At 40.1% G+C, this 24,012-nt stretch overlaps 1 protein-coding gene across 1 annotated transcript in view; it reads right to left on the bottom strand.

The window, feature by feature from the left end:
• Positions 1-24,012, bottom strand: part of EHF (ETS homologous factor) — a 34,264-nt gene that overhangs the window by 3,513 nt on the left and 6,739 nt on the right. Inside the window, exons 2-8 of the mRNA XM_038139034.1 lie at positions 12,153-12,252; positions 9,446-9,691; positions 9,066-9,125; positions 6,587-6,655; positions 6,428-6,496; positions 3,340-3,399; positions 740-935 (exon numbers count right to left, since the gene is read on the bottom strand). Of these exons, the coding sequence (XP_037994962.1) occupies positions 740-935; positions 3,340-3,399; positions 6,428-6,496; positions 6,587-6,655; positions 9,066-9,125; positions 9,446-9,691; positions 12,153-12,249 (797 nt within the window). The 5' untranslated portion in view covers positions 12,250-12,252. The remainder of the gene's footprint in view (positions 1-739; positions 936-3,339; positions 3,400-6,427; positions 6,497-6,586; positions 6,656-9,065; positions 9,126-9,445; positions 9,692-12,152; positions 12,253-24,012) is intronic.

The following is a 24,012-nucleotide window of genomic DNA, read 5'->3' as shown; positions in this document are numbered from 1 at the left end:
AGGCCACTGCCAACTAGACAATCCCTTAGCTATCTTAAAAAGTCTTGATTTTCTATTGAGATATATGTATAATATCTAAGAACATTATAATTGAATGACAGAGAAGGAAAAATGGATGTTTTCTTTTTCCTTTATATTAATTCGCTTCTGAGTTTGAATTTCACCGTGTTTCAGGTCAAAGCATATTGCTGGATTTATCCCACACTCTCATGAGATTTCACAGGGGTTTTTTTCCAGATAAACCAAGACCTGAAAATCAGACTGGGAAAGAACCTCAGCACCCTTTTGAAAATATATTTTGAAGTTTCAGAGATTATGGAAAAATTCTCAAAATGTTAAATTAAAGAGGAAAGAAAATCCTAACACCAATTTTAAGACAATGGATGTGGGATATAACTAGTTTGTGAATGTTGCTGGAAATAACAAGGTCTCCAGCCATTACTGGGCCATTTAAACATTCTCAGGTTTTTAGAACCATATTCCTACATTAGGTGTTTGGATGGAGCCAAACAGAATTGATATATATGTATATATAAACAATTCTTTGTGTTATATGTATCATATATTCTACAGAAACAGGAGAAGAAAAGAACATAATGCCACAATCTCAAAACTGGTGTGAGAGACTGTCAAAGAAACAACTTCTGCTGTTGAGAAATCATTTTTAAAAGTCAGGCAAATTCTCCATCCAGTTGGTCTGTGTATGTGCCACAGTCTTCCTCAGCAACATCCAGCTCACCTCATAGCCCGGCTGAGTTTCTCATAAGTCATGCTGCTGTTGTTTTTCTTCTTTCCCCACAGCTGAGCCACAGCTTCAGATTTTAAAAATCTGAAGACACCTTCTGACCTGTCTTCCCACTTGATTAATCCTGGGTTTTTCTCAGGATTGAGAAGAATATCTCGAATAAATTCCCAAAGATGAGTTCCTCGAGGGTCTGAAAAAGGAAAGAGGGAAGGAGTGTCTCAAAAACTCTCTGGGCTATGCTTGCAATTTTTATGTCATCTACAGAGGGTGAACACTCAGGCCATATTTTCTGGAGCACAGGACCCCCACCTCAGAGACATACAGGTGAAAAACACTGGCAGCCTTTTGACTGCAGGTAAGCATCGGCCTCAGGCAGGCAGGTAGGAGCCCCAGCAACCAGGGGAAGCAGAGTCCAAGCCACCCACTGCTTCCTTCTGCCTTTGGCACTGTTTCTGCCCTAAAGAGAACATGTTTAAGCCTTCCCCTCATCTCATTTGCCCATTTCTCCTGATCCCTGTCTACAGCACAGCACGTAACCTGATATTACTGTGTGGCACATGAAACAGCCAAGATTACCATGAAGCAGGCACCGAACCTCCATGCATTTAAAAGACAGACAGAAGGCACGGGAGGTGAACTGCCATTCTGCATGAATGAGTAAGTAAGAAGGTGTAGAGTGGATAGAAGGATAGTGACAAAACTGGCCAGCCAAAACTGCATGTAAAAAGGGAACCAAAAACTTTGACCATGGTGTAGAAAAAAAAAAACAGACCTCCAAGTTCAACAGGTAGACCTCTCAGTTTAATCACAAATACATCTCACAGTTACTATAAAGATAGTGCCAGAAACTCCAGGTAAAAAAAAAAAAAAAAAATCCATCAAGTCAGATGAAGTAGTTTACAAATGAAGAATAACAAACACAGTGACAAGGTGAGCAAGACAGACAGAAGTCCTTTGGTCTGACTTCAAAAGCATGCAATTAGACCAAATTAAGAAGGAAACAAGCTAGTCAAAGACGTGAAGGTAACTTGAAAATGGTATGCAGTGCAGTATAAGTAGAATTAGATTTCAGTCAACGAATCCAATATTTTTCTTTATTATTATAATTTTTTCTGGACCCATTAAAATGTGGTGGACCTAGTCTATATGGACATCAGCAACTTATGGTCATGATACAGAGCAGTACTGAAGGAACTGGAAATGAAGGGGATTACCCCAGACTGCCAATGTTATCTGTTTTATACGCCCAGGCTGTGACTGAGGAGATGTTAGAATCACAGAATATCTCAAGTTGGAAAGGACCTATAAAAATCTATCAAGTCTTACTCCCTGCTCCTTGCAGAACATTCTAGAACTAAGCCATATGACTAAGAGCATTGTCCGGACACTCTTTGAACTCTGTCACGCTTGGTGCTATGACTGCTTTCCTGGGGAGCCTGGTCCAGTGACTGACCACCATCTGGGTGAAGAACCTTCTCTATTGTGCAGTCTAAACTTTCCCTGGCACATTTTCACTCAATTTCCTCATGTCCGATTACTGGTCACTAGACAGAGGAGATCAGCACCCCCCACCTCCACTGCCCTCCCTGAGGAAGCTGGAGACTGGGATGTGTCAGCCTTCAGCCTTGTATTTTCCAAGATGAACGGGCTGACAGAGCTCAGTTCTTCACAAGCCTTTTTTCCAGACCAGTGCTGTCTAATCCTTTCATGAACAACCTTTTTATACACACACACAAAAAAACCCCCACAACCCAGAAATCTGTGTACAGATGTAAAGTTCAGGAGTTCTGTTGGGGCAAAGCAAGAGAACAAGAGTAAGAAGAGTCAGGAAGAGACATAATCTGGAGGTCATATTGAAACAGGATGAACACAAATATCACAAAATGCAGTGAAAGACCAATACTAAGCTTTCCTATTATAATCAGGGAAATAAATAGGATGGAAAAGACATACATAGGATATTTTCAGCATCAAAAAATCTCGGAGAAGTACATTAATGGAACTATGTACAGAAATCACAATTATGGTATCCTGTCTTCAGAGTCAGGTTGAATAAAAATTTGCAGAAAATGTAGGTGAGGGGAGTGGAGAGACTGTCATATCGGGGATAAGAAGGTGGCAAGACTGAGGCACAGGTGCTTGGTTGTGATGTTGTGCGTGAGAAGTTCTGCAAGGAGATGCTGAGCAGGGTCTGTGGTGTGTGCTGCACCTGGCAGGCACAGGCACGAGCATGACTGTGCCCACGCACAGGCCCTTCTGATTAAATCCTGGGTCTTCCTCATCATTCCTTTACTCCACTCCACCAGCCCAGCTCAACACAGGGCAGAGGAAGCTGGTTTCTGGTTTCTGGTTGCTTCCCCATAGGCCCTCACTGATAAAAACAATTTGAAAAGTTCAACAACATTGAGTCCAAAAGTGACGTAAACGAGCAGCACTAGGTAGTCAGATCCTTTCAGAATTCATTCACAATAATGATTTAACGAGTTTTGCATTCAAAATGTTTCCTCTTCCCTCCCAAATAGGATCTGATTTTCATTTGTTTCTTTTTCCTTCAATCAACTAACCAACCCTTATAAGCATGGATGTTGACTTACTGTGCTTCTTGGTGTGGGACTTTGGGGTATGATCTTGCGATTTTTTTGCATCTGAAGAGTCTGCAGAGAAGGAAAATGAAGCCTATTTGTAAATTTGATTAAAGGCTTTCCATTGACTAGCAGGTTGAAAGAAATAAAACCACAAAAAAGAACAAATATCTCTTCCAAAGATAATCACTTTTCGGAAGGTAATCTAAGTGAGGAGGGAGAGAGTTTTGTTTTCTGTACTATATGTTAATCAGCACACTTCTCAAAGAGACCACTGATGAATAAAGAATGAATGCAGAGGTAAACATTTGGCTTTTGAAAGCTAAATTTGATTAACAAATACCTCACCTCATATTGTGTGTGAGAGAGAGAAAAATAGGATGATCACATCTGTAAAAGGAATCCTGAATTGTCCCATTATCTTAGTCTTTGCTGAAGCACGTATCTTTGGGGGCTTATTTGTTTCTGAAGAGATGATCTAATGGGAAATGTATGCGCTGGTACCAATGCACAGAACACCTACCCGACTAAAACATAATGAACTGGCAAAGCGCTGTTGTTTAGGGGGGCAGGGTGGGGGAAAGGGGCTGCGCTGGTAGGAGTTTTTGGCAGCAGGACGAGCGTATATTTTTCTGTGGCTCAGAGCCATAGGAACAAGCCATTTCTCATCAATGGTACTTTATCACCTGCAGCCAGCCAGAGGAGAAATAGGATTTCTGGCACAAGCATTTCTTCAGAAATGAAAAAAAAGGAGTTCCGCCTGTTCATGACTGTAACCTACCTCGCAGTCTGCACGTTCAACCCTCCCGCCCCCAAACCACCGCAGCCTGGCTCTGCTCTTGTACTTAATGAATAGCTTTCATCTGATTGCTCTAAGTCTCGCAAAATCTGTGGGATAGACCTGAGAGGGAGCCCCTTCTGTGTTTGCTTTTCAGCATGCCTTGTCCCTGAATCCCATAAAGCAAAGCTTAAGGTCCCACGCATGTTTTCCCAGCTTCTATGAATGCACAATTATCATACTTTTCATGGAAACCAGGCATTTGCATGGGAAAATGACTCACAGGAAATATTTATTTGCATAGAAACTTGTCAGATTTGCACAAGCTACTGCAATAACTGCATGTGAAAAGGTAGATGCAAAGTTATTCACACACTTGCTTTATTCATACATAACTGGAAACATAAACTGAACAAGACCGTGGGGATAGGCCTAACCTCTGCTATTCTAAGTCTGATAAATTACTGTCCTTGACCCCCAAGCAGCAAACGTGCTCTGAGTCATTTTGCCTTCCCACTCTCAAAGAGCAGGAACTAGCCTGAACCTCACTCAGCTTGGAGGGGGTGTGGTGTGGGGGAAGTAAAATGAGGCTTATTTCACTGCCTTTCCTCAGATTATGATCCCCCATATGTTATTAAAAGCCTGTGGGAACTCCAGGTAACGACTGCAGGACCCAGTTCTTTATTTGCCCTCATATAAATCCTTCTCATTTTAAAATCCCACAATTCGCTTGCAAATGTTTGTTATGCTCCACTTAGCTGGAAATTTATTCTTGGAAGTTCAGCTGCCTTCTGCCTAGCCAGTGATTTATTCTGGATTTCAGCTGTGTAAATAGCCTCCTGCTCTGCCACAGCTCCTACGTGGAGACTGGTTTCAAACATGCCATGTTAGGAGGCAGGGGCCTGACAGATGAAAAGAGTTATGATGCAGTTTCAACAAAGCCGTCTTGCAAAACTTTTGACAAAAGGTTACACATTATTTGCATATGATTCAGGAATGAGCCATTTTTTTACGGGATATACAAATTTAGTTTTTACAGGAGGCTGTGCCCTTGGCGTGCCACCCTAGCTCTAGGCTTAAGCAGTCAGCAGATAAACACACCGTGCCAGGATCTGGACAGGTCCCCAGCCCTGTCAGAGAGCCCTGAAATCCTGGTAGCCATCTTGTGAGAGTGGGTGGAGGTGGTGCAGAAAGCAAACATGGTGTTTTGGTGTTTGGTTGGGGTTTTTTAAGGTTTGGTGGTTTTCTTCTTCTGGTCAAGTTTTCTCCCTCTCTCCTTCTTGTTTTTTTTTTTTTTTCCTCCCTCTCTCCTTTTCTTTTTGTTGTTGTTGTTGTTGTTAATTTGTAGCCGAGTGCAGTAGTTCAAACTGTAGGTCACTCGGCCAATCCAGCTCAGGAGGCTGGAGGAGCAGGGGACGGCAGGCACGGGGGCTGGGGCCATGGGCACACGCAGAAGCACAGGGCCGCCCCCAGTGCAAGGCTGGTCTACAGCAACGTGCTCTCCTTTCTTCTCCTCCAGGACTTCCACGACTGCCTACACCCCCAGATCTCTGCTTAACAGCCTCCTAAGAAGAGCCTGCCTTCCTTCTCCACTTTCTCGTCCCCCTGCCACCTCTGCTTTACTCTTTTCCCACTGCCTCACTCTTCTCCATCCTGGTGCCAGCCCCCGAGACAGGGCCTTCACCACGTGTGCTCAGACTGCACTTAGGCCAGGCACTGCACAAACAGGTTTGCTCTGTCTCCTGCCCTTCAGTGGGCAGATTTGAGCTCTCCCTCATGGAAGGCGGGGGGTTCAGTGAGCACCCCGCTGTCAGCTCAGAGAGGCTGCAGGAGGAAGCCCTTGTGCCGCGCGTTCGGGCCCAGGGCTTGGTGTCTGCCCTACCGCTGCCCCGGGCCAAGCCGAGCCCGGCCCCAAACGCAGCAGCCTGCTCAGCATGAATCACGGGCTCACCGGGGCCGCTTTGGGGAGGAATGGGGCACTTGTTTGCCCCGTGTGCTACACCACGGAAAAGCGTGGTGTAGCAGGAATGTCTTGTCTCTCTGACACTAATGTTTACCCCTTTGACTCAGTCACTTTAAAAGATATGCGGAGAGTACAGATTATTTGATCATCTTCCTCTTGTCAGAGAGAAGACAGCGTTTCTTTAAAGAAAGCTATTGTGATAATGACAGCTAATAAATCTGTCAGAATCATCATTGCTTGGTTTAAAATTACTGGAGGCTCAGATGCAATCCTACAACAGAAGACCATAGAGACTATTACATGTCGGTAGCTCTGGGACAAGTGACAAACAATTAAAAATATAATTACAAGTTTCTTACCAGAAGATTGGTGACTGGGTGTCATCATGGAAATCTGAGCACGACAGAAGGTTTTACTGTCCAATAACTCTGGGAATTAAAAAGAAGACGTTTAAACTAATAGCCTCAGACAGCAATAAAGCCGTCTCAGAATGCATGAAGTATTGTGATGTTAGTTACCTACTGTGCTACCATAGCCACTGTCATAAAGATAATTCTCTTCTTTCCAGGACACCATTAATGACGGATCTGAAGGTAAAGGACCAAAAAGAAAATTGGATCACTAAAAGAACATTTTTCAGCACAGAGGTAAATATAGAGTGTCAAAAAAATTTAAAATGTGGGAAAAAAAACAAAACAAAACAAAAATAAACAAACAAAAAAAGAAAAACAAGCTGTGAAGAGAACCAAGAAGTGGAGGGGCTATGTACAAAATTATTTCCTTTCACTCAAATTATGCATGGAGTTTTGCATATTCAGGCAAATGTATGTACACAAAGCACTGACTTTTAGAAATAATGCAGTATGCTCTTCCTTTTCCTGACTAGTATATCATTTATGCCTGGCCTTGGAGGACCTTTCCTATGCCAGATCAACTCTAATTCTACCCAATCCAGTCCTGAATCCTCAGCCCCTGATGATTATGATAGTGCGTTGGAGCCACAGAGATGAAAATGTTTTCAAATATCTAGTAAAAAAGAAGGATGCTTATGATGAGTATTTATTTCTATAATGGTAGAACTCAAAAGTCCTCTCTGAAACACAGCTTATTGTTTAAGCACATAGTGAGAAACATCAAAGCCTAATCCTAGATGAAGGGCCATTTTATTCCAGGCACACTATGTCCCCACCTTTAATCTAAAAACCACCTTCATGATTAAAGAGGAATAATTTTTAGTGACCTTCTGGTCATATGGATCAATATAAACAGAACAGAAGTATTGTCTTTATGACCTGCACACTGGTCTGGAAATTACTTCCTTCACAGTGCATGTTTAAGGTGAGAAGCCTTAAAAATCTCTTCTTCTTTTGAAACCAGGTCAAAAGGGATGAGATATAAGGTTCAAATCTAGGTTAAACCTAATTCTTTTCATGTTCATATAAATGAAATCAAAAACCCCAAAATGAGTTACAGCTAAATAATCATGTTTGGCCAAGTTACCACTTATGACATAGGAATGCTAACTAATAGCTGCATGTTTGGGCACCCAGAGCTTGCGTTCCTACAATAGCACACACCCTTTGCTTGCTTGGACACCTGATCTGCCTAATGCTGCCTCTGAAAACAGGCCTTACCCAGCCAGAACAAGGGGAAAGTGTTCACTTTTGTTCATTTTGGCCTTTTTCAGTACGCACATCTTTGCAGCTGTGATGGTTTACTGGAGTGAGCTGAGCTTCCCCTCAAAACCACCAGCCCTGTCCCTGCTGTCTCACAAGGAGTAACTTTCCCAGCAGCCCTAATCCACAATTCCTGCTCCCCCACATGTAGAAACTTAACCCACTCCCACTGGCCGTGGCTGGCAGCGCCAGAGGCCCACCAGACCATTCCTGATTCATCACATCCAGGAGAACCACCCGTCAGTTAGTCCTTTCCAAGATGTGCAGCTGAGGTGCTGTGCCCTCATCTCTCATAGGAGGAGGAAATAATATTATACCAGGATCTCATAAATCAGGACTTAAAGGATTACTGGAGTTACCTCTATGGAAAGCAGCAAGGCTGCCTCATGCACATCTCCCACACCAGGAGTGGACTGCAGACTGCAATCCTTGCCTGCTGCAAGGAGAATGTGGGCAATGTTCCTGGCTGGAAAGGCTGGGCTCCAACAGGTTAAGTGGATAAACAGGCTGACAGTATTTGTTGGAGACACCACATGCAACAGATCAGTATTTGTTCTGCCAGCAGATATCAAAACGTGGCTCATGGGCACACCTACATACAAAGAGGCTGGGACTAGTGGGATAGAGAGTGTGTGGATATGGACAGGTGTGATCTGGCAAAGGAACAAGGTAAATAATTGTGCCTGAAGAGGACGGTTGAATCAAGCTGAAATTCTTTTCTCAGTTAAACAAAGCCCTGGGAGGAAAGGGATATGGCTATAAACACACTCAGAAAAAGAACTGCAACAGCAAAAAAGCAGATTTGATCAAACCAAACTACTGCCTGAATTTCAGTTTCACTGAAACATGTGAAGAAAATGTAACATTTAAAATGTAACATGTAAAATGTAACATTTTGTTTTCTCTCTAAGCTGGCTTTTGCAAATCTCCTTGTATTTCAAAACATTAGCAGCACTTCAAAACAAAATATTTGTTCTTCCTTTCTTTCTTCCTTTTTTTTTAATGGCGCATATTGTTAAAATAGTTGTTTTGAAATCTTTTGAATGAAGTGTAGAATGAAGTCCTCTACAGCACTGCTTCTATGGAGCACCTCAAACTATTCCAACTCTGAACACCAGTGTAGACTGCTGATACTGCAGAGGTCTCCTGGGAAAAGTGGGCACATGCATGTGGTATTATCTGAAACTTCAGAAGCAGGCACTGACTGACATTTGTATTGCTTCTTTAATTCTGCATGATACACTTTCCATTTTATTTAATGCCACTTTGATTTGTCTCCCGTGGAAGAGGGGTCCCCTCTTTTCAAAGGACTGCTACTCACCTGTTTGCTCTGTCTTCACAATGACATTATGAGATTGGTACATGTCACTTCCACACTGACCTGCAAGAAAGCAAATTGGCAGATTCAAAGTATGAGAATGAGCACAGAGGAATCAAATGTATTAGCTCCAAGCAGCAACTTCTACACCTGAGCCAGAGGGCTGATTTTGGAGTAGAAAACATTCCCTCTCTTCTTCAACCTTCAGATTCCTGCCTTAAGTCATATCCAAGAAATTTAGCAATACCATAAATGAGCTATAAGCAGAATAGCAAACATAGCAAGTATAATCTGCCAGGCAGGCTTCTGGGGAATGTAAATGACTTCTGAAGATCTCAGAATTCAGACTAATGTACACGTGTCTCTCTCTAGTATTTATTTACCATTCCATTTGAGGTGCTGGAGGTTGCTGTAAAGCAGTTGTCCTGCTGTCCCAGCTGCCTGAGTGAATTCCTGCAGGCTCATACTACACAGATGTTCCCCATTGATATCAAACTCCTGGAAAGGTATGCAGTTGGCATCCAGTTGGTTGGTATCAAGGAGGTGCTGCAGCCACTCCCAGACTTGAAACTTAGTCCAGTACTGTGGGTGTATTTCGTGCCACTGGGTTCCATAGAAGCTACTGGATACTGGAAAAGAAAAAAAATCTTTACTGTCTCTGATAGCATTATAGTCATCAACAATAAGATCTATAGCCAAATTGCACGTCTTGGAAGTCTACAGATCTAGACGCCTTTCTTAGTCCTTAACATTGGCTCAGTAGCTATTGCTGGAGAAGAGATATTGTGGGGGTTTTGGCCTCAGTTTTCTAACTAAAAATTGGGCATTATTTCATTACACATGTCTTGGCTGACTGATTTGCAGGAATTACCTTATTCATGTTGGCTAAATACACCAAAATTCTCTGAAGGAAGATACTTTACAGAAATACTGTTGAAAAGGGATGTGTGGGAAAATTACTTTATTGCATCAGAAAATGATGGAAAAGCCTTGCAAAACTCTCATAACGTGATGTGTAAACTTTCTTTGAATAGGAACTTAGTAGGGGCTAAATATTAATTGTGGGGTTAGGAAAAAGAAGGTTAAAAGCACTCTCATACTGCTCCACAGTAAAAGCCTGTCATTGTGGGCCATGGTTTCATGACAGAGTTGGCATTCTGATGGTGCAGATTATTGCTGTAGTCATGTAAGGTGGTTTCTGAATGTAGTTATAAAACTCATTTTTAGCTATGGAAGCTGCCTAATTTTCTTGTTAGAATGTCTGAGTCTTTTCTTGGCAATCTCTTAAACTGCTCTCAGTTGTATGTCATTGCACGACAGTAATTTGCATGTGCAAATGGAAGAAACTCTACATGGGATAGGATCATTGTGTAAGATAAGAGCAAATGCAGGATTGCTTTGGTCTGTCCTCACAGAGTTCAGGGCAATTTATTCCCTGGGAAAGGAGGAAAACAGACTATACCAGACAGAGGTGACAGTGAGATAAAATGTTCACAAGTGCAAGAAGGGTTTAAGGCCAAGGGAGTGAGAGATTACAGAGGGAGGAGAGACTGCCATGGCCTAACTCTGCAGGGACCCCGCTCCAGGATATGGCACCAGTCTGTTCCCAGTCTCCTCTAGAAGAAAATTACCCACACAGTGAGAAATACTGACAACAGTGGATATTGTTAGAAGACCACAAGCACCAGAATTGGCGCATTTTAGGAAATCACCTTAACTCAGGTGCACTAGACCTCAGGTTTCTTCAGCTGAGGTACAGGACACAGTTTCCAGGTAACACAGAAACAATACCCACAGTTATTTAGCTTTCTTTATCAATATTAGCCGACAAGGCTTGTGTAGGTAACTTAGGGAGTTTGCCGGACTGTTCCTCATGCCCCCATTGAAGGATGTGGGGAATGAGTGTGGAATTTATTAGAAGTGTGGTATGTCAGAGAAAAAAGGTTTGCTGGAGCTGTCAAATATCCCCTGAAAAGGAGGTTGATTTGTATTCTTATCACTTCAGAAGAGTAAAGTGGTTTCAAAGACCACTAGAATCCTAATGTTAGCAAAGATACTTTCGTGAGAGGAGAAAGTAAAAGGTAAAGGTAAAAGTTTTAGGATGAGGTAAAAGTTAATGCAGTGGTGAATTACTGGGCAGGCTGGTCAGAGCTTTGTGATTCCTATCCCTTTAAAACATTAGTGAATCCTGAGGAGTTTCACCCTGGAAATTTGATATAGACCCCTACCATTTCCCTCCGTGAAATCTTGCGGAAGAGTGAAACTCAGACATGACCTTTTTTTCTGTATGACACTTATAAAAAACAGGCACATTTATTAAGCACATGCTGATGTATTCCTGTGTATTTAGAAATAACACATAAAAAAATAAGCATTTCACTAAGTGGGAACTTTAAGTTCTGTTGTAGTATTATTTGGATCAGAAGGACAAGAGCAGCATATGATTGTCCGCTTAGATTTTAAATTTTACCTGTCCATTGAATAATGAAAATAATTCTGAAATTATGTCAAGCACCTATAGGTTATAGGTTCATATATATTTTTATACTGAGAGAATATATATGAACACATTTTTATATACCCAGATATATAATCAGAAAACAGTAAGGAGAAAAAAAGGGAAAAAAATCACAAGCCACAAGCTACCTAGTGCTCTAGTGCCAGTCTAATTAGAAAGCTATCTAGAAATCTGAGCCGAAAAAGCAAATACAGCAAAGGAGCAAAAATACTATTCCCCTGGAAAGCCAGAGGGGTGATTAGCATTAAACAGTAATGTTGGTTCAGAGGAAGCACGAGGGGTAAAGGTACAAGAGAAAGAATTCTGGACTAAGTGAGAACTTGTGGCACTTTCAACACCATTAAATTTTAAGAAAGAGAGCCAGTAAGGAAATGAACAATAAACTGGTCCCCATTGTAACTTCAGCCTTTTACAAATGAAGTAACAAACAAAAATTTTTCTTACCAGAAGTGAAGCTCCAGTAAATTAGTACTACTGAAAAATAATACTCGTACATGCTTAAAGGTGTAGCAGCCCCTTTCCCCCGACCTCCCAAAAAAGAATATGTCTCAGAGCAGTTGAATTCCTCCTACCATTGCATGTGGAATATCCGTCTGTCCAGGAAGGCTGCTGGTGGAGTAGATTGCTGCTGGAATTGATACTCATCCTGCCAGCTCCTTCCAAAATCATGATCTGTAAGTGAATCAAACAGCTTGCTTAGTGAGCGTTGTCTAGTCCAAGAGGTAAATGGCAAAAAAAAAAAAAAAAAATCCACTGAAGGTGAAGCAAGGAGGCCAATTCCATTTGTAGAAGAAGATACAACTGAAATCAAGAACATGTTGACACAACCCCTTTTCCACTGCCACAAAATCTCCTTATGATAAACATTACCATGATTAATTTGCATACGCAAGAAGCAAGTTTCTACAGCTGCCCATCCATAAATGAATAATCTGTAATCAGAAAAGAAGCCGAATAAAAAGACAAGGCTCCTGACAGAGCAATACATGAAAACTGCCAAGCTTTGAGAAATGAAATACTAAATAGTTTTACTTTTTTTTTCTGCTTTAAAGAGAAATGTAATTTAAACAAGTTCTTTTTTTTTTCTTTTTCTTTTTTTTTTTTTTTTCTTTCAGGAGAGAGAAAGAACTTTCCAATAATTGCAAATGAAACTATATGGTAGACTACAAGCCATGCTCAGAAAATCCTTCACACAGAAGGACACACATAATGTTACAGGGGAGTAGCCTTACAGGGAATATCTTGTCAGGTGACCCAGTTTCTTATCTGATCTGTGTCAGCAGTGTCTATAACACTTCTTGGTAACAAATATCACAGATCATACATTTCAACCCACCAAAAAAAAATCAGATGGTCAAAGATCTTGTAAATGAGACAGCCATTCTTGTGTCTGTCTGTACAGAATCAATATTTTGGAGTGACACCACCCCCAAGACCACATTCCCTCTTTTAAGCAAACTTTCCTTTCCATGTATCTTAGCATTAGCGCCATGAGTAAAATTGTCCTGTACTTTTTTATACTTTAAGAACAAAAAACCTACTTGTATGACATTCCAGAAAAATGCTACATTTATCCCATTTTTAACCATTCCAATAAAAGTGTACAAAATTCCCCAGTGATGGGTACTACTCTTGATGATTTACATTATCTTTCAGTGGTGTGAAGTTGTAAAGCTTAAAAATATACATAATAACCAAAGATATTTGTGAGGACATTGTGAAAGTAATTTGTTAAACATTACAAAGGCTTTGGATTGTAATTCTCATATACACAGGGGGAAAAAAAGAAAACCAAACCCCTGTTCAAGAATATTGAAAGCCGCAAAGTCTGTAAAAACAAAACATTAGACATCAGGATGGCATGTGCATGCAACTAGACTTCATCCTAGAATTAAAAAGGTTATGAAATACAAAATAGACTTGTCAAGGGTAAAATCACTGGTCTTTGCTGTTTATCCACTGAGGCCAGTGAAAAAACATCCACTGAGAGCACGTCTGTACCCCCTACAAGCTGATGCCAGCAACCTTTTTGGTAAAAGACAAGGAGTCAATAGAAACACTTACAGCCTTGGTTTTAAAAGAGCAGTCTGAAAATCAACTGGATTGGTATTTTCCTCTGTCATTTAAAATAAACCATGTAACTTCAAACTTAAAAGTATCTCTTTCTTCCCCCTCCTCTCCACACCCCCCTACCCCCCTTTGTATTTAGAGAGGGAAAGGGAGAGAGGTTACTGAGAATTGCCTAAAAAGCGAAAGCCTTAGGAAGTTTAAGTAAGTTTATCACAGAGAATGGTGCTTTACAGCATAAAGTAGTTTAGGGCCTTTTTTTTTTTTTTTTTGGTAGATAGGTACACAGAATGGCAAAATCAAACCATGGATGATTTGTCAGTCACATTTTTTTGTCAGTCACTTTTAATTCTAGCCAATCTGTGATTCAGTGACTGCTAGCAAGGAGGATTTAATTTCTCATAGTAGATATATCAGGTTGTAAAACATTAACAATTGAGAGAGATACTTCTTGTCCCATTCTGGCCAAATGAAAGATGATTATCACGTCAGTCACAACATTGATACAAGTTAGAAGACTCTTTTCAACCCTATGTAAAGGCCAAGTGACTTAGTATTGGGAGTGAGAAGGTGTGAGGAAGCATTTGAATTCAATCTCATGATTATAAACATGTTCAGCCCATAATGCATATAAATTATATACTCGATGTGCAAGAACTTTTAAGCAATAATGTATGTTTGACAGTCCATACATACACTTCTGAGGCTGTAAAGGTTGATGATGTATCAAGTTATTTCTTTAAATTTGGTTTAAATATTAAAGACAATTAGGTATGAATGAATGAAATATTAATGAAAAAGACCTTATTACAATATCAAAGAGAGGTGAGGTAAAATACCAGCTATTCTAGGAAAACAACAAAAAAATTGAGGATTAGGAAAACACACTTAGAAACAGTTTATTGAATTCACTTCTTTTAAAAAAATTATAATAAGCACTTCATATGCACTTCATAACTTAAATTCATTTATCTGAATTCAAAATTTCAGAAGCTATCTCAGAATTAAAAGTACTGTGTTATGTGGTTTTGTATTCTGAAATTTCTGTAGTTTCTGGAATTCTACACAGATTTCATAACTTGTGTAAAAGGCTTACAAGTATGTCTGGGAAAGCGTGCATTTGAACTGGAATTATTTCTGTATAATTTTGCCCTGAAAATTCAGTTAATTTTTTCTTCTTCATAACTAATCAGGTGAATTTCCAAACCAAAATGTCCTATGACACTTTTACTCAAGCAACTAAAGCTATGGACAGTTAAATAAACCAAGTCATGTGTCTTGCACAGTTTTTCCAGCCAGCAGTAACTAAAACCAATGCACATTAAAGATCTGAAAAGAACTCTGACAGCCTCTTCCTGAGTTATAGACTTTAGTTATTTTCCTTTAAAATGTCCTCTCCCTGTCGCAGTCTAGCAGACAGTTGTTCTTTACCGTATCGCTGAACAACATTAATATTATTTTCAAATAATGTCCATGGAACTTGCTTTACAATTTAATTAATCAATCATTCCAGTTTTGGAAGCTAAATAAATTATCTCAACCTCAATAACTTAATTAATTTCTAGTATCACCTGTAGGAACAATTGTGCCTAAAAAGGAGAATTTACAATATGACATTAATCACAGGAGGACTGGATTTAGCTTTAACCTAAACTTTGCCAAAGTTCTGCGTATTACTGAAGGAACAGGTTTTTTGGTGTCTGGAAAATTTTCAGGTCACCTCCTTTATCTTAATGCAAGGGTGTTCCTTCTTTGGAAATCATTCTAGCACTTTGTTCAGGAGGATTATAAAGTCCTACTAACAACTTCCACACCTTTGCTTGGAAGCATACAGCACTATGCTCAGCAATATTTTCTTTATGGGATTTTCTTTATGTCATCCTGTATATGCCTTTCTTTGCTAAAAATTCATGGAAGTTTTATGCTTATAGCGGTGGTTCATCCCATACTTGAAAAGATTTTGAGTCAGGATATTGGAAGCAGCGTGTTCCTCATTAGTCCAGAGCCAAATGCTCAAATCTCCCCGGCATACAGACAAACCTGGTTACAGGGTGTGAAACCTCAAGGGGAAGGACACAGAAGATGTTCAGTTTTCTTTTAATTATATTCCATGTATCAAAGTGACTTGTGGAACTAATGAAGACTGGTTTCCTATGAATGTGTATCTTGTGGTTGGATTCTCTAGTGTCTAGTAAGATGTGAGTGCTGATTGAAGTTTTTCCCACGGTTGGGGCATTCATAATATCTCATTGTCTCAAAGCAGTGAGCTCAAGCGTCACTCTTTCTTTCAGATCGAGTATTAATGGATTTTCCTTCTGTACTTGGCAGCCAGTTTTCATTAATCTTGTAAAAACTTCATATCTCTGGGACTTCTACCCCCATATCAAATTTAATTAAAATTGGTGATGAAATTCAAAGATTGTTACAGGCCATACGTAAAAGCCAAAACACAGAATTACCACAAAAGCTTCATTTCCTCTGGAAACTGTATTAAAAGGGATTCTAGCTGAGCTGATACTTTGGAAAATAAAGTAAAAAAACCCTTGAGATCTTTCCCTCTACTATGTCATGGTACATTATAAATGAAAGCATGGATGAAATATCATTTCAGTATATAATCACATGTATTTTTATAGACATACACACATACATGTCTATGTCTGTGTGGCAGGTGTCTGTACACACAATCCCATTCTGTTCCCCTGAAGAGTTACAACACTACGCAAATAACACTCTACTCAGCCAGCACAGTTAGATACAGTTGTGCACTGGTGTTCAGCAAAATTCCTTCTAGAGAGAGTCCTATTAGAAGGGATTAATGCATTAAAAAAAAAATCTTTCACCAACATTCATTATATCAGGTGGTATTTTAAGATGAAACCTTGAAGGTGTCTCTTAGTAAAAGCTCTCACTGGAGTCTGAAGGAGCTTTGGCTGAGCCACAACCCAGCAAGTTGGCAGTAGAAGCAGGTCATTTGCTCTGCTCTTCTTCTCTTCCATGGCCACCTGACCACTCTGAGTAAACAGCAGTAATGGAAAGAGCAAGGAGCCATGGCCTGCCTGTGGTGCAAATCCAGCATTACAGAAAAACATATTTACGAATCCTTGAACCTTGAACACTGTATAGTGCACTCTATGTGAATTATTTTATTGCACTACAGGTGTGCTCTGAAAATAAATTACTCTGATCCCCATTTCCACATTCAACACAATGAATCTTAACAACCATATAAAGAGTTTCTCCTTTCTTTGAACCAGAATCTTTTGAGAACAGCTTATATTAAATGACATAAAAATTCCAAACACAGGAAAGGTGAATAAGGGGTACAGAGAAAGTGATTGAACCCTGAAGTAGTACAACCAGAGTGATTGTTCTGATATCAATTTGTATAATTGCTCATGGACACAATTCTGAAGTGAATTAAGGGGGAATGGAAGGGGAGCTCATAAGAGAAAGGGATCCACAGGGGAAGGGGCCCCCCAGCCCTCCCACTGGTAAAGCCACGCACTCTGCACAAAACACAACAACAATGTCTAGGGCAAAACAGACTGAAACTACTAAGCCATGACTCCACCTGTAAGCTATGCAAAGTCTAAGAGTGACTTCTAGCTGAGACAAGCTCAGTGCAGCTCCTCCTGGCGTGTCCAAAAGGGTGGATCTCTTTTGGCATATTTACCTATGGGATTCTTCCCCATTTTTCCCCTTTTACCATCATGGCTGAACTTCAAATGTAGATTTCACCTGGGCCTATTTTCTTTGAAGTGTGTTATGTACACAGTGAAGACACAATCCCTGCTTTTCAGGGCTTGGAGTTTATGGAACAAGTATCTACAGAGTATGTTAAATATTTTAGATCATTACTGCATCTTGGATAACAGTCAAAGACTTACACAGTGATCTAAAATAAATAATACCAAGTGATGATTGCAAATGAAGAGTAAGAAAATCTGGATTTTTAATCCTTTTTTTGAAAAATCAAAAGACTACTAAATGGGCAAAGTTTTCAAGACATCACAAAGGACATGTAGGACATAGCACGTGGACTTGTTTTACACATACGGCTGCTTCAGAAACGTAAATGCCTTGTACTTGTAATGTATATGATCAATTAGCTGCTTTGCATTCCAACCAGCTATTTTACATCCCCAGTGGTGGTAAGGGCAGGCACAAACTGAATATATGAATGTTGAAAGCCTGTTTGCATGTTACTGTGAGCTTTGGGTCTTCTGTTATGGGGTTTTTTTTATTCTCTTTCATTTAATGTGCATTACTACCAGGGCTCCAGGGTCCTAGTCTGAGCCAGTGTGTCTATACATACAGCCATGGCTGACCCAAAGATTGCCCTGTGATCTTTATCTGTCTTATTTGCAAAGGTCTCAGGTTCATGCCTGGTATCTGTGCCAGACTCCCACATAAGGTATCATCATCCTTGCCGTGGCTCACTTTCAGATGTGACCTTTTCTGCAGTGTGTTAGCATCTCTTCTGGCTACGTAGATTCAGTTGTAGCTAGCACACACTTTCTTGTTTCCATACCTGTAGTGCCTATAGAGCAGAGAGAAGCCTCAAAAGAAACAACTCATCTGCAGGCTTACGCACAGGCATCTGTTTCACAGCAAAAAGCTCAGCTTTGGACCACTCGGCTGTGGCCTGCAAGGTACCATTCACGTGACAGTCTATGCAGCTTGACCTGTTTGATGATAACCTCAAGACTCACCACTAAGAGAACTGAAAAAGTCTTAGAAAGCTTTGAAGAAAGTTCATATGAAGAAACACTCTGATCACACTCAGTATTTGTTGTAAAACATACCGAGCATTTGATGCATTTCATTTTTAGTCCATCTCACGTGCCTTTGGGCCATAGTAACAAAATCTGGTTACTGAATCACATTATGACTATAAAGTTCAAGGAATCATTTTTATAAGAATCTTTACTAAATAATGTCCAAAATTTTTAGTCTTCAGGATTCTGGTTTGGGTTATTGGGGCTAGTCTTATTTCCTACTACAACTCTTTGAAGTGCACGATTCTGTGCTTACGTATTTTTGGAGTACAGAGCTGTGGTTCATATGCATAAACCCACCTTTACATGTGCAAAACTGGTGAGCTCTCAGTGAGCTTTCAGAGACTATATTGAGACCTTGATCATTTACTGTTGTGGGCTTTTGGAAAGGAAGACTTTGGTTTATTCTTTTGTTTTCTTTGAACCTTGTACATTAAATGTATACATGAAGGTAAACTGAAAGACCAGAAAAAAGAAGATGAATAGGAAAGGAATGTTTAACATATACCTACATTACAGATAGGATCGTGATAAACAAAATCAAATAAAGCTTGATTGGAATATTTTATTACTAAAGATCTTATTTTCATGATGCACTACAAGGCAACTTTTGTGAGAGATATGTGGTGGTTGTTTAAACATGTTCGCATGGATGCTTCAAAATCTTGCATATATATTTTAACTAAAGAGAACCTTGGGTAGAAAAGTTAGGATCTAGATCTGTATCTGAGCTATCCCTCTGCTCCAGGGTTTGGGTTTGGTTCTTATCTCTCTTTTAACGATGTAATTTAAAGACAAAACCATAGTTCAGTTTCCTTTCTGAGAGAGAACAAAGTTCACTTTATGAATGCCAGGAAAAAAAATTACTTGATGATATGCAAAGTTTCATAGGTTGTTTTTCTCTGACCCCTTTTTTTCCCCAATAATCTTCATATGAACTGACTTCAATTTTCAAGGTACTCATTAGTAAAATGAAAATAAAAGGAAGAATTTTAAGAGGAGGTTTTTTTGTTTGTTTGTTTTTCTAAATCAGAAACAAACAGAAGGCAGATTGTGAACAGAGAATCCTCAAGGCATAGATGTGTCTGACAGTGTTAACTACCAAGGGCTTGTACTTCAAATTTTCCCCATTGTCATGTTACTTTAGCAGAGAAAACAGCAAAATGCAACCCACCACTTCACAAGGATCTGGTGTTTCATATCCATACTTTCCCGTCACATCACAGGCTAGATGTGCACCTTCTTGCCACACCATTAGTTTTTGAACATGAAAAGAATAATATCATCATTTATTTTACTGTCAAAAACCTCATCCTCCTTTTTGCCAAAGTTCTGTGCACAGATCCATGTAATATTAGTGAAATAGCTATCATAGAACTGATACAAAAGTGAGTCAAGAAAAAATTTATTTCTTGTGATAGATATTTGGATTATATTTGCAGTAATGTATTCTTAGAATGTTTGGAACAAGTAGATAGATTCACTAAAAACTGGCCAAAAATAAGTGGACTATTTTCTTTTTTATTTTTCAGAGTTGGCTTTGACTGGTAAATAGCAATGCTTTCATTACTCTCTGTCTGCACCACCTCAGCAAGTTCATGATAATTTGGGTCAAACCTTTTTCCTGAATATTTAGAAGTCATTTGCCATTGATTCATCAGGCTAGCCTCAGGGATACAGAGTCTTGGAAACACAATAATGGGAAAAACTGCCTTTGCTCTTTATTCTTCTTTCAGCACTTAATACCACACCTCATGGAACAACTCCACACCTCCTTTCATGTCCTTCCTATCTCTCTGGTACATCCTTCCTCTAACCAGGAGCCAGCTCATCTCCCTAATCTCCTTTTGCTAAACACCTTTCTTTTGCTTACAATACACTAAATATACAAATGGCCAAAAAGCACTCTAGATGGCCCTGTAACTTGACAAGCCACACGTCTATAATTACACATGAACCTCATCAGCTAACAAAATATTACCATCATGTTCTAACACCTTCTCCTTCTCCCTTGGCTCTGGTTCCCCAACCACTTCCCTCTACCTTCCACGACAGCTTCTCTTTGCATTGCTTTAAAGACTAACAGCATATTGAGGGAAATGTTTTCCATACTGCTAATATAGCTTGTGTGACTGTTCAGTTGTTAGTGAATAATGACAATAATAACAGTAATAATTGTGTTTGTATTCATGTTTGGCTCTCATTAGATGCTGACTCGGTGCTGACATAACAGCCACTCAGATATATGCTGCAGCAGGAGCCAGTATTTCATGTGGAAGTTCACTTTAACCACTATCACCACCAACACTTCTCTTTTGTTATGGGACTTTTGTCTGGTTTTCAACAGTAACAACCACTAATTTGCCTACTTAAAAAAAAAAAAAAGGCAATTGTGTTTTTTCTCTTTTCCTTTTTGTAAACTCTGTTTCATATGTTTTGTTTTAATAACGGGCATATACCTGGAAACTGCAAGGTTCCTCTTTAGGGCTGGTTTCTGAACAAGAAGCAAAAAGAATAAAGAATTTGGGATGGAGGCCCAAAACAGCAAGGTGCCCTGGGGAATGTGCAAATTTTCCATTGGACTACTACCTTTTACATTAATTGATTAATTCAATCAACAAACTGATTGTGCTTCCTCATTAAATATGTGAGGGCTGCAGCACAAATTAACAGAGAAGCTGGAAATTAGGCACAAAGAATTTTATGCTAAACTATGCAGCTTTCTGGGGATCCAGCCCAGTTGATAGAAGTATTTATACCATGTTACAACCCCCTGCCTGACTAACCACAATATGATCACACTTTTTTGCTGAGGAGATAGGAAAAGCATATTTCAAAGAGGAGATGTAGCAGAGCTAATGCAGGGTTCGCGGCGGGAAGAGTCATTCTGCAGGGCTGACAGAGAGGGTTTATTTCGCTACTAAATCCTCTACCACATACCCTCACACCAAGCTGGGACTCGCTGATCCCACCTATGGGATAGCTCCATCCAGGATGCCTGCTTGCCCTGCATTCCTCCCCAGACTACCAAGTATCCCAATGTGAATCTCTGCCTGCAAAGGAAATTGTCCCCACGTGGGTGGCTATCACTGAAACAGCCCAGTGGGACCCACCGACACCGTCTCAAAAGCTGCTGTCCGACCATTACTTTTGCTACCATGCAGTCTTTCACATTCCTGTGTTTTTAGTAAACATTTACTTGGAGCCCAGCTGTATCCATGTGGTTTCTTCATATTGTATTTGTTGAGAGAAGAGATTGCAAGACCACTTCCCTGGCATCCCACTCCAGTGGCCACACAAGGGCTATCTGCTGTACCGCTGGTGTAGCAGCAGGCTCGCTTCCCCTTGCTCCCAGGATTGTGAGCCTCCCAGAGCCACAGGTCACTGGGACAGTAATTTACATATATGCCACCACCTGTTTATGCTCACTGCCTTCATTAAAGCAAACAGAAAATAGGGGAATGAGGCTTCCTTGCTCTGTAGCCACTTTCTACAGCTAAGTCAAGAAGTTGTGGGAAACAATGTCTCCCCACCTCTGTAAAAGCCAAGAAGACCTTCCCACCTTCCTTGTCTCCCTCCTGCCTGTGGTTAGAAGAGCAACGCTTCCGTGGCGTCGCTCCTTCTCACCTGGCACAGCAAGAGCTGCCCATCCTGTTTCCATTGATTTCTCCAGTGGTTGCGTTAAACAATACAATGGAGTATTTATGTGTCAGTGTTGGGAGCAGGTTATTAAGTAAAACCCACCGTAAATAGAGCCGTTAATTCAGTTGCTGGCATGGCTCTCTGTTATCTCTTCAATACCTCCCAGAGGGTATTAGTCTTACCCTTTCGTTTGAGTTGGCAGCAGAGTTATTTTTTTGCACCTGCTGCTCTACTCCGATAACAACACAGGTCAGCTTTGATTTGTTGGAATATAAACAAAAAAAGCAAAGCCAGGCATCTGCCTCAACAGCCAGGGCTGGTTTGACGGTAGAGTTTTTCCCACTGGGTTTTGTACAAATGTGCTCTTTCAATTCTTACGTGAACTCTCTCCTGTTTCACAAACTGTCCTTTGCTACAGAATAACCTGGTGTCAGGAAAAAGCTCAATACTATTCTTATCCATCAATGGAACCAGTCAAAGCAACGCTCTGTTCTAGGACTAAAGTCAGAAGTATCATGCTAAAATACACAAAGAAAAAGCAGGTAAGACACGGTGGTTCAAAAATTACTAGGAAAAAGCAGCAAATTAAGTGTAAATAGTAAAGTAACTTTCTTGAGAGACAAAACCTGAAAGACTGGGAGGGTTTGCTTTCCCATATGAACCCACACACACTCCATCTCTTAATTTACTATTTCACAGGAAAAAAAAAAAACCAACATTGAGTCCATGAGAAGTAGGTACTCAGCTGGGAACTGAGCTACTTTTAAGTTCTTCTGAAAATTAAGCCTGCAGGGCTCATCTACTCTAATAGCCTCTATGGTGATGGAAGAACTGAAACACTGACAACCGAAGAGCAGAAAAAGAAGAGTCCACACACACAGCAAAGGCAGTAAATAGCACAAAACATAGAAATGAAGGAAGGAACCAGCAGTGCATCCACATTACAAATCGGAAAACTGAGACACTGAGCTGGAATTATTCACTTAAGACACGTAACAAGTCAATGGAGAAATCGGTCCAACTCATATCTTCCAGCTAAAGCTCCATTGCTATCCATTGCATCATGTCTCTGGGAAATCTTTCAACATGCAGATGAGTTAGGTTGAATGTGGTTTTTTTGAGGGCAGAGAGAAGGTATTCAACAAGAGAAAGAATTCTCAAGGAAAAAAAAAGAGACCTGTTCAGACTGAAAACAAGATTCTTCTACGCATCACGGCTATTATATGACTAGTAGAGATTTGAATGATAACTTAGCCAAACAATTAAACCTACACTTGAAGTATTAAATCAAAAAGCTGCCCTTGACCTATGTATGATCCTGAAAATGAGCTAGGAATTCCTAAGCAAAGCTGGCTGAAATTCAAAATTTCTGTTCTGTGGAACTGTGGCTATTTCTACAGGGGCTCTTCCTTCCTTTCTTTTTGTTTGTTTGTTTGTTTGTTTGTTTGGGGTTTTTGGTTGGTTGGTTGGATTTTGTTAGCTTGTGTTATTTAGAATTTTTTTTGTTGGTTGGGTTTTGGGTTATTTTTTTTTCTCTTTTAATCACAATGAAAGAAAGGAATTAAAAAAAAAAAAAGTTCCCTAGCAACAGGGAATCAACCAACATGTAAACATATATTCAAGTTGTTCAAGCATCAAATGTGCAACTCTGTTATGTGGAATTGTTTGTGAAAGACAGAAATGTGAAGCATAAAACTGAGGTACACAGGCAGTAAAATCACCCCAGGGCAGCTGCGCTGGGAGCAATAAACTCACCTAACATGGCTGTTGTGCACATGGTGACCAGGGAACCCTCTGCAGAGCCCAACCACACTAATCCTGAAATGCAATCAGCCTCAAAACCAAGCTAGGATGTGAAGTTTGTCATCCTGTTCATTCTTTTTCACTGAATACCTATATTCTTCATCTTCCTGATTATTTCTTTTACTTTTCTTTTTTTAAT

The sequence above is a fragment of the Motacilla alba genome, chromosome 5 (genome assembly GCF_015832195.1).
Source record: "Motacilla alba alba isolate MOTALB_02 chromosome 5, Motacilla_alba_V1.0_pri, whole genome shotgun sequence".
NCBI lineage: Eukaryota > Metazoa > Chordata > Aves > Passeriformes > Motacillidae > Motacilla > Motacilla alba.
Note: the sequence above shows the minus strand (reverse complement) of the source record. Positions and strands in the feature narration are given on the sequence as shown.